At 43.3% G+C, this 11,525-nt stretch overlaps 1 protein-coding gene across 1 annotated transcript; it reads left to right on the top strand.

Annotated features, from left to right (window-relative positions):
• Positions 1-4,268: 4,268 nt before the first annotated feature.
• On the top strand, positions 4,269-11,107 carry htr5ab (5-hydroxytryptamine (serotonin) receptor 5A, genome duplicate b). Its single transcript, XM_073487832.1, has 2 exons — positions 4,269-4,976; positions 10,775-11,107. Exons 1-2 carry the CDS (start codon positions 4,269-4,271, stop codon positions 11,105-11,107), a joined length of 1,041 nt encoding a protein of 346 aa, XP_073343933.1.
• Positions 11,108-11,525: the final 418 nt, after the last annotated feature.

Genomic DNA, 11,525 nt, shown 5'->3' with positions numbered 1-11,525 from the left:
TGCCTCTGCATCATGTTTTCTCCATTGGAAAGGAACCCTAGGGGGCACTGCATCTTGTTTTTCCCACTGGAAGGACACCATAGATGGCACTGCATCATGTTTTCTCCACTGGAAGGGCACCCAAGAAAGCACGACATCACATTTTCTCTTTTTTAACAGCACTCATTAGTGCACTTATTTATGTTTTCTCCACTGGAAGGACGTTCTACAGGGCACTGCATCACATTTTCTTGCACATTGGGCCACCACAGAGGGCACTTTATCATGTTTTATCGACCACAGGGGCATCCAGCAGGCCATTTTTGTTACAATCAACCCTCCTGCCCTCCTCTCCGCCAGTGGGTCTGTTTCTGGCAAAAGTAATTAAGATGAATAGGAGGGATAGTTTTGTGTTCAATGTGAAAACAACTTAAAATCTGATTCTTAACTGGTAGTCGGTTCACTAAAACAGAGTGTAAGCAGAATGTCACTGCAGGAAGCAACCGGTTTGCTGCAGACAATGATGATTTAATTAAATGAATCACCTTGAGAGTAAGGACTACAAAGGAAGTGGAAATTCCTCGAGGAGCCTAATCGGGAGAAACTTCCGAGTTTTACAAGGCCAAGTTCCTTCCAATATAACATTTGAATTACTTTTTTTTTTTTTTTTTTTTTAAACGGATTAATCACGTCAGCAGGAGAAGGGGAGTTGGGGGGTGGTGGTCGCATGGAAGTATCATCCATCATAAAGGAGCAGGATCGGAGTCTCCTCAAGCAACCTCTGATCACTGCAGAATAAGACTAATTACAGAGAGGGAAATCTCTGAGCAGCCTCAGTCTGACAAAAGACAGGCACCCTCATCTCCCACTCTGCAGCCTCTGAGAAGAAAAGCTCAAGTGAAGTGCACACAAACAACAACACACCACACACGCGCGCGCGTCTCCCTCATGCCTAGAAAACGCAGCGTTTGGCGTTTGCGCTGCGCTCAGTTCCCCCTTCCGACCGGCGCGTGGTTCATTCCAGCGCCTCTGTCTCCTCAACGCGAGGTGTGTTTCTGCTGTCACCCACACTGAGCAGCGCTGTTCAATCACTCAGCAAGAGCTGCAAAGTGAATCTCGATGATGGTGTGAGCAGGGATCTCTTCTCGTGCAGGACTGCTTTGTGTTCAGCTGTTAATGGGGTGAGTTATCTCCGGATGCGAATGATCACACCGCCGCCGAGTTTTGTTTCCTAACAAGAAAAATAGCCGGGATTCTTTCTTTTTATATATATTTATAGATCGATAGATAGATTATGATTCAAAAGTATGGCTGTGTTTTTGAGACGATGCGTAACAAGTGTCCTAATTGATGACCAATTATAAACCAGAGTCAGGAAACCTCATGGGACATGTGAGCACCAGAGGGGATACTACATATTGAAATCTGGAGAGTTAAAAACAATAATCCACATGTGATTGTTTTCAGTGAGTTAGAGGAGCAGGTTGTACATGTCTTACATAGGCTGGACCCCACATGAGTTCAAGGTTTGCTTCATGCTTCCTTTATCATTTTAATGTCAGCCGAAGGACACATCTGCATACCTTCCTTTCAGCTGCAAATGTCAGCCCCTGAAGCCTCAGAGAAGCTTCAATGAGGAGCTTCACACAAAGGGGAATGCCATTCACACTCTTGCTGTTATAATCAGGTTGTGACAGTGTGTTTGGACACAAAGATTAAATGAAATTGAGATGTCAAAGTACTTTTCTTTCTTTTTTACCTAGAATCTGCAGCAGGTAGCCCTCAATGCTTTGTTGGAGATTGTTGTTTTTCTTTCAACAGTATTGCATGTAAGCAATATATGTGTTTGACTTCTTTTGCTGAGAAAAATAACACTCACGCTGTGCTCTCGAAATAATCACAGCAAAGAAAACTGAGTTTAAAGAACATGCAAAACACATTAATCTAACTTTGTGTGCAGCGTCTCAATTCCCGCAGCACTGGCCGCAGCGTGGGTTTGAGTTACTGATTCATTTGCTCATTTTCTAAATTATAATGAAATACGCACAGCCCTGGAAATATCTCCCTGCTGCAGCTCTGTCAGGACCGTAAAAATCCTTCACTGTAATAGCTTATCGTTTTCACCTCTGTTCTCCTGCTGTCATTACAAAGTAAAAGCTCACAGACTTTATGATAGATAATGAGATGTTGATCACCCTATGTCCCTGTCTAATTTCTCACAGTTAACAAAAATTCCCACTAGGCTCTCGAGCAAATAAGCCCAGCGACCCAGCTGGTACTTTAAAGTCTCGAGACGGTGACTGACCTGAACTGACACAGCTACCTTTAAAACACTCTTATGTAGAGACTGTGCAGTTGTTACCCTTTGACGCCAGTGGATGTGATTCCTGTCTCCCTGTCTGTCAGTGCCTTTGTCCTCATTCCTCTCACATATATGCATTTGCATGTGTTTTCCTGCCCTGCTTGTCTTTCTTTCAGAGTGAGTGACAGCCGCTGTTTAAAAGGAGAGAACAGGCATGTTTGATTGCCTGTTCCCTTCATAACGGTTGTCCAATTTCATGGCTATTAGGCTTGTTAATAGTAGCAGGAGGGAAGAGAGAGCAGAGGGCCTATCGGTGTGCTTGGTTGGACCCTTTGATTAGAGGGCATGGTTTGTGATGCTAAGAGACGGTGTCACATGTCGCATAAATACATCGGCTGACGGGGACACGCTTCGTATGGCCTGTCGGGCCTTACCGATGATCAGACTGGCACAACCCAGTGGGTATAAGCACATATATGAATTAAGCATTTCTTCTTCATGCCCTTGAAAATCCGATACAATTTTAATGATTTATTCATCAGATTAATTCTTCAGTAATGGAGCCAAAAGTAATGTCATCACAGGACAAACAGCAACAAGAATATGATCCTGTTGATTAAATCCTGTTATATAAATGAAACTCAATTAGAGACATTTATTTCAACTGAATTATATGCATTAGCCGCACTCATTATGGACACTGCCACAGCACCCAGATGCCTGGGGGAAAACCCTCATTACAGTGTCACAAGAGGAAATATGAAAAATGAATGCTTATGTTTTATATTCAAAGCTCCACTTTAAAGATACTGGTGCTGTAGATACGCTGGCTCATGGTGAGAAACAGCGGAGATCTGTATTTTTAAACCACCTAGGAGGATTGTTAGAGGCAGGAGTAGGTTGTAGGGAATTGGTTGGAGCAGGAGGTGTAGTTTAAACTGAGCGATTATAAATATGATGATTCATGATTAGAATTAACATCTTGTGAGATTGTTTAATCAGGCACGTCTGAATATGTTTTCCAGAACATGATGCATGAAATCATTATTGCCCCCGGTGACGCTCCTAAAATGAATGTGTCAGAGTGTGAGTCTCAGGCTCAGTTTTCACAATCTGGACAAAAATGATGGATTTCTAATGTTCAAATGTTCTTCTGTGTGTATATAAAGAGCCACTGAAATCACTTAAGAGTTGATTTATTCATGTATTCAAGTATGCCACTTGTAAATAACTTAATTCCATTATTTTTAACTGTATAAATCAGTTGTAAAGATTAAAACCAGACTTTAAAACATACAGCTGAGAGACAGGAAGCGGTTGGTGTCTTCGACTCTTTGTTTCTGCACTGTTGAACTGAGCCTCTGAGCATCTTTTCTTTTTTTTTGTCTCTGAAACAGAGACAATTCTGTGTTGATACAGAGTATCTCTCCAACAGACTCTCTTATCTGAAGTGAAAATAGATGCCGCTCTCCGCTACCACTCAAAACATATAACTCCACAGTGTTTAACAGAGGGATCTCTCCATTGGATACCAAATTCCTGAATGGGTTCACAACAAAGTCTCCACTTAAAACTGTTAATTTTCTAACAGAGGTCTGACTTTGATGCAAATCAAAAGACAGCAGTGGGATGATGAAACTGAATATTTATGGTATTTTCCAGACCCAGAGATCTCTCAGAGTACTTTTGAGCCTTTTTAACAGCAGATGAAATTGCACTTGAAAGTTGTAGGCAGGTTACTTGACAGCTGTGAGAAACTCAAGTGCTTTTTACTATTGTGAGCAAATCACTAAAGTACCTCTCTGGTGATGTGCATTTACGCAATGGTGCAACGCCAGCCGTAAAAGCTGCCATCTTTTGTGAGCATTGCATCTCTTTAATCTAGTTTGTTCCTCCCCTCTCTCCCCGCTGCAGAATGCATCAGCTGTCGGCGGAAACTGTCTCTAAATCATCTTGGCCCTTGGCTGCGGGGCCGTGAGCAGCTACCATGACGTACCCCAACACCAGCATACTGACAGCCAACTTCAGTGAAGCTTTGGACAGCCATGACTCTGGGGGAAACATCTACCGGCCCTTTTCTGTTTTCAGCGTGCTCACGCTTACATTACTGGCAATGCTGGTGGTGGCCACATTCGTGTGGAACTTGCTGGTGCTAGTGACCATCCTGAGGGTACGAACGTTCCACCGGGTGCCCCACAACCTTGTGGCGTCCATGGCCATCTCCGACGTGATGGTGGCCGCCCTGGTCATGCCGCTCAGCCTCGTCCATGAGCTGAACGGGAGGCTGTGGAAACTGGGCCGCGTGCTGTGCCAGGTGTGGATCTCCTTCGACGTGCTCTGCTGCACAGCCAGCATCTGGAACGTGACGGCCATCGCGCTGGATCGCTACTGGTCCATCACCAGGCACTTGCAGTACACGCTGAAGACACGAAAAAAGATCTCCAATGTGATGATCGCACTCACGTGGCTGCTGTCCTCCATCATTTCCCTGTCGCCTCTCTTCGGCTGGGGGGAGACCTACTCAGAGGGGATGAAGTGCCAGGTGAGCCAGGAGCCGTCCTACACGATCTTCTCCACCTTCGGAGCATTTTACCTGCCACTTTGTGTGGTGCTGTTTGTTTATTGGAAGATCTACAAGGCTGCCAAGTTTCGGATTGGCTCCCGCAAGACCAACACAATAACACCCATGGCTGAGGTGATTATTCATTCTCTTCTTTTTCTTTATAAATCACAGTATGTTAATCATCCCTATTGTCAAAGTATTGGGTAATACATGTAGAGAGACACTTCTTGAAACCAAGCAGGGAGCTATAATGAGCAGTTACACTGAACGAGCTGTTTGAGCTGTACGAGTCAGAAAGGTTGGAAAGCACTTTGTATACAACTCATGTTGAGATGCTGTTGTGGAGTTAACAATCCAAATATTCTAAGTGCAAATACGCTGTCATCCAGCAGAGTATCACATCTGGTGCTACGGTGAAGTTTAGCCCACCAGAAACTTCAACTTTGGGCTGCAAAGCCGAAAATAGTCCCCACCTACGTAAGACGGAGAAAGAGGACAGCTGCGTCACAGTATTAGCTCAATAAGACTAATGCTTTTCACCTGAAAAAAACACAGTACTTGAGAGAGGATGTTTACAATGGCAAGTTCAATGGCCACGACGAAGAGCTCTCCATGTGACAACGGGGGGGAGGGGGTCCAACCCCATATTGGACACGGCAGTGCAGAGGCAGCACAGCAGATAAGCCAGTATGACCAACAGGTAGCATTCAGTGTGCAGGACGTGATTCAACTGTGACCATTGAAGAGAGGTGAGAGACAGTCAGCTAAGGACAGAATTGATGGACGGGAGAAACCCCACTCGGGGACTATAGGTGCCGGCGTCACGGGAAGGAGATGCCCAAGGCAAATGCCCAGCATTAGATTCTGAGTGTGGAAAATATGGGGAAAAGACCACTGGGAGAGAAAATGTTTTCGAGTCAGCAAAGAAGGGAAACTTTTACCCAGAGAAGAAGTGAAGGAAAACAAGAACAGTGCAGAGCATTGCTTGGGAGGTCAAGTACATCTTTAATATAGACGTTGCAAAAGGTGGAGATGGAGGCGGAGGAACCAGCAGGGGCCACTTAAAACAGACCCAGTCACCCACTGTCCAAGCTGTCAGATTCCACATTCTTCAGGTTTATGGCAGATATAACTGCATGAAGAGTTTAGCATCCCTACAATTATCTTGCGTTTTGGGAGGTATTGACTCAAGCACTTACACTGGGCATGATTAATTACATGAGCAGATTAGTAAATACCTGATTTGTCAACTGTAGCAAGTCCCCTATATGATCTGTTGGAAGGAGAAACTACCACGACATTGGATCAGGCACTTCTAGCAACTCAGAGAAGCCCTTATCACTTCACCTGCTCTGGCACACTATTACCCACAGAGGCAGACAGCTGTTTAAGCAGAGGCACTCGCTGTCATATTGTTCCCAGGAGAAAGACAGACGAGGAAATCAGGTGTGTGTAATGTGAGAATGAATGGCAGGATTATGGAGAAACACTGGAGATTGCTGATGCACCATCACGCAGGCCATTAAACGACAAAGGCAACCACACAAAGACAGACGTTGCTTGTCATATCAGTGCTGTCATTCGCACTTGGCCAATATCACAGCACAAACTGGACAAGATAAAGAGGGATAAGCAACTGCAAAGTGTTCTGAAAATGATCAGAGATGGATGAACAAGTGAGAAGCATCACAATCACAACTGGTTTGCCTTGTTGGTGTTTTTCCGGAACATCATACCTAATGTTGTTCCAGGACCATCATTGAAATTGACGTTGACCTCATGTTTTTGTAAAGTCATAGCTTAGCGTCTCGGGAAAAAAGATGCACAAGAGAGACGTTATCCTTTGTAACAGATATTTTATGTTGTGAAATGTTGTGAAACCTGTTTTCCTACAACCCACCAACCTATTTTAGTACCTTAAACATAACCAAGTATTTTAGTTTCTCAAACCTAACTAAGTATTTTAGTTCCCTAAAACTTACCAAGCATTTTTGTTGCCTAAACCTAACCAAGTATTTTGGTTCCTGAAAGCTAACCATTTTTTTTTGTCTAAACCTAACTAAGTAGTCTAGTTCCCTAAACCTAAGTATTTAAGTTCCCTAAATCCAACCAAGTAGTTTTGTTGCCTAAATCAAACTTAATATTTTAGTTCCCTAAACCTAAGTATTTAAGTTCCCTAAATCCAACCAAGTAGTTTTGTTGCCTAAATCAAACTTAGTATTTTAGTTCCCTAAACCTAACCGAGTATTATGTTGCCTGAACCTAACCGAGTATTATGTTGCCTGAACCTAACCGAGTATTATGTTGCCTGAACCTAACCGAGTATTTTAGTTCCCCAAACCTAACCTAACAGTGACACAAAACTGGGGAAAAAACCCCTGAAAAAATAAGTTAATAAATGATGAAGTGAATAATATAATAATAAGTTCTTAACAGGATATAAATCCTGGTCTCCTAAGTGATAATCTTATAGTTAACCCACTCAGCCATGACGGCTTGCTCCACATGTGGTTTTCGTCACTGTTTTGTAAGTTGAAATGATGTGTCCCTCAGCGGCATTAATTAGGATGTTCTGGGAACAACACCAGTATGGTGATATTAAATACACCAGCATCATAAACAGTGCAAAAGACTATTACACAGTGAAAGACTCATTATCAATATGTAAAGGCCTTATCACACCAGGCTGCTTTTATATATCCATAATCCAACAGTCAGTGAGAGGAAATATCAGAAAACAGCCATAGGAAACTACGTGGTAAGCCTGAAGTATCTGCTGATAATAAACACATAGTGGAAACAACTGCTACTTCTACCACGACACAAGCACACACAGCACAAAGAGCCATTACAACATTCACCTCTGCCTCGACGACCATGGCAACAGATAGAGGCAAGAACCACATTGTGACATCAGACTACTACACATGTAACCTGGACATTTTATACCTGCCTACCGCCACAGAAAAGACCAGGTTTTTGGAATCCTCATTTGCAAGATTTGGTATTCCTGACCAGGAAGTTAGTGAAAGACTTTTGCAAACACTATGACACTGTGTATGTCACGGCAGGTCCTCACAACCCTCAGAACTGCTCACAGGACAAAAGATCAGAATCAGGGATCCTGGCCCGTTTGAGTCGGACGAAGACAAAGCATAGAATGGACCTCCAGCAGCATCCATCATCCAAGAGAGCTGCGACTGGGAAAACAGAGAATATGAAATCAAGCTCAGTGCCAGTAAGATCTGAAACATGATATCAGGGCTCTGGTCATGGAGAGAGTGAGAGTTATGGGTATCAGGAAAGGGTTTGAAACTAGAGCTGATAATTGAAGGCAATGTAAGGTCAAGCCAAGGATGTAAATTCTGATATATTAGGGTAAAAAATATAGAAGGACACACCTTTATCAAATTAATATTTCTTCTTATGCTGATGCCCCTGAACCACTAATATGAGTTGCAGTCAAATTATTTATTATTTTTACCTGATGAGCTATTCAATAGCAATCAGGCAAACATGAGTATCCAGTGTATGAGCATACGGACAAATAATTGAAGCAGTCCTGCTCATCACCACAGGCAGCTTGTTAACGTGCATCGGCAGAAGGTAGAAGTCTATAAATACCACCTCCAGCATCCTTAATGGGCCACTGCACCTTCCGAGCTGCGGCGTTTTCTCTAATCAGCAGACACAAAGGTCTAGATCTATTCCGCAAGCATTAGCAAATATTTAATCAGGCAAATTTTCCCTGTGAAAATTGAGCCGGCGCCCACTTTTCACCGGCCCTTATGGTGGCAAATGCAATTTTAAATACCCTCCGAAAACACGCCAATGATAGAGATTATGCCACTTTTGTGCACCTCAGAGCAGACATCTTTTTCTTCCGCCTGCAAAAGACTACTTATGAAAGGCACTCAGCATCTGAACATTGGGAGAAAATGGCTAACTTCCTGAGAAAGGAGAAATGTTTCAAATGTTGAGAATACACACTGTGTTTTTTATGATAATTTATGTAATGCATTTTGCAATTACCCAAAAATCCTCAAGATACCCCTTAGTTGTGCAAGCGTGACAGCAGCCGGCATGAAATTAGGACCTGGTGGTCAAGAAGAACCAAGCGTTGAATAAATTAGCCGCATCTTTTGTTGCCGTGATGGACAGACTTCTATGTCAAGTTTCATTACACAGGCAATCATTCTTGTAGCTATAGCAATTAAACGAAATATGTTTTATCAGTCATTTTGCTTTCCGCAGACATACTCACAGCTTATGGTTGTATTATACAAGTCTCATTACCCAGCCAAAGTTCATTCTCATCATTTCCCAGCGTACGGCGAAGAGTCGAGGCACCGAGCCCTGCAAAGAGCCTGTAAGGAGTTGGGATGTGAGCGGTAGCATCAACATCCAAGATAATAAACCCCCTGCACTCATCCATCAACACCCACTCAAAGACATTAAGAGATCCACACGTACACATGCCACCAGAAATAGAGTGCATTGATAAGTAAGGTGCACAGATTCATGGCCTAGATGCACAAATAGCTGTGCTGAAAGCCATAAAATGTCTCGTTTCAGAAAGCGCTTATTGTCACTCCGAATATGAGTATACAGTTTAGATTCAATAATACCTCTAAACACTCTAGATTTACCTGACCTTCAACACATAAAGCACGCTTGTCATCCATTCTTGAACAGTTACACCTGTCAAACATATGAAAGGAGGTGAAAAATTCTTAACAAGACAAAAAAAACATCCATATCTGCGGGCGGAAGGGTTTTGTCATCAGAGAAAAGAAAGAAAATCAACTTTTGCTACAAATAGCACCTTTAAAGGTCAAATCTGTAGGATTTAGGGTGGTTTAGGGGCAGAAAAGTAATCCAATATTCATAAACATGTTTTAGTTAGTGTGAAATCACCTGAAAATAAAAATCTTTATGTTTTCGTTTGTTAGAATGAGCCATGAACGGATAACTTTCTGGGCTACAAAGAAAAATGTAAGACTAGAAGGAGACTAGGATGACTGTTGAATACTTAGCATCAGGTTGCTGAAGGATAAGATCTCCATGTGTTTAATAGAAGTGAGCCATTTAAGGTGAGTCTTACCTTCTTAGTTTCAAAGTGCCTCATAGTCTCACTACTGATCCACAGTTAAGTGCCTATTTTAGCTCCTGCGCCATCTCGTACATCGTGTTGAAGCCTCTAAAAACCATCCACCAAACTTGAAACCTTCCCAACAGCCCTATGCTTTTAACCTCTGGCCTCTGCTGCAAATGGATTTGCCTCGTCCATCTTAACGTTTTTAGGCCCCGCTGAACCGTATTGATTCAACTAAATTTACTTCAGAGGGAACAGGTTTTTCCATCCGTGCGCAGGTTCTTGTTCAAACAGAACACAGCAGTTTAGAGCGCTTTACTTCTGACATGTCTTAGAGGGACGGTGAGTCTCTATAAAAGCTGTTAGGCTGCTGGATGACCTGGGCGACTTCACCTGATAAACAGAAAAATAAAGTCAGCCTTGAGCTGTGCTAGGCAACAAATAAGAAGAGGGGGAGTCCACAAATTAATGTTGACATTTCTTTTTCCTCTTCCCCGGCGCTGCTGTGTGTTTGAGAAATGGCACGAAATGGGCTGCTGGAAAATGCAGATTAAGACACTGCTCTGGCTTTATGCACTCTGTCGTGTGTGTGCTCGCATGTGTGTGAAATGAAAGAATAAGCTTTGGCTCGTTGATCCACCTGTTGATTCACACTTCTGTTCAGCAGCCTGTAATCCATCTTTTGTTGAGCAGCCACAAAATTCCCACTTGAGCATTTGCTTCTCTTTGGCCCATATTGTTAAAATCATTGCCTTTCTAATGCAAACCAGGTTTGGGTCATTTATGAATGAATCAATGGAGTAACTGCTTTATTGTCTGATCTCCTGTCACGCAGGTAAAGGAGGAGACGCATCAGCCACAGATGGTGTTTACTGTGCGCCACGCCACCGTGACCTTCCAGACGGACGGGGATACCTGGCGCGAGCAGAAGGAGAAAAAGGCGGCGCTGATGGTCGGCATCCTGATCGGCGTGTTCGTACTTTGCTGGATTCCCTTCTTCATCACCGAGCTCATCGTGCCGTTGTGCTCCTGTGACATCCCACCCATCTGGAAGAGCATCTTCCTGTGGCTGGGCTACTCCAACTCCTTCTTCAACCCACTCATATACACCGCCTTTAATAAGAACTACAACAACGCCCTGAGGAACCTCTTCTCTCGGCAGCGCTGAGCCACTCTGAGGGCTCAGAAGACACACTTCACCAGCACGTCGCTCCTCCAGACAGAAAGGGACTGACCTGTCTGTATCTGTCACTCCATCATCCTTCAGATGGATGACAACCAGAAACTATGTCTGACAAACTGTCTTTAAATATGTGTCATTTTTATTTATATTCTGTTTTGTTTATCGCCATTCCGGAGGTAACCTCACAGCTGGACTGAGATGGGTGTCCGCATTATGTCTGTACAAAGTGAGGAATAAATTGGTGGTGTTGTTGCAGCAGCTGATGCAGTGCTGTCGACATGTTGGTTTCTTTCTGCCGTTTCAGGCTTATTAGGGAGAGAGGAGCGTTAACTCCCTCATAAACAGTTTCATCATCATATGGGAGGCTGCTGGGAATGATTTCAAAGTAAAGCTGGAAGAAATG

This window comes from Pagrus major, chromosome 19, assembly GCF_040436345.1.
Source record: "Pagrus major chromosome 19, Pma_NU_1.0".
Taxonomy (NCBI): domain Eukaryota; kingdom Metazoa; phylum Chordata; class Actinopteri; order Spariformes; family Sparidae; genus Pagrus; species Pagrus major.
This window is presented reverse-complemented; position numbering and strand designations above follow the sequence as displayed.

Bases quoted from the DNA above. Each gene is read 5' to 3' on its own strand.
- htr5ab (XM_073487832.1), top strand. From the start codon at position 4,269: ATGACGTACCCCAACACCAGCATACTGACAGCCAACTTCAGTGAAGCT. The intron at 4,977-10,774 runs GTGATTATTCAT...CCTGTCACGCAG, and splicing joins CAATAACACCCATGGCTGAG to GTAAAGGAGGAGACGCATCA.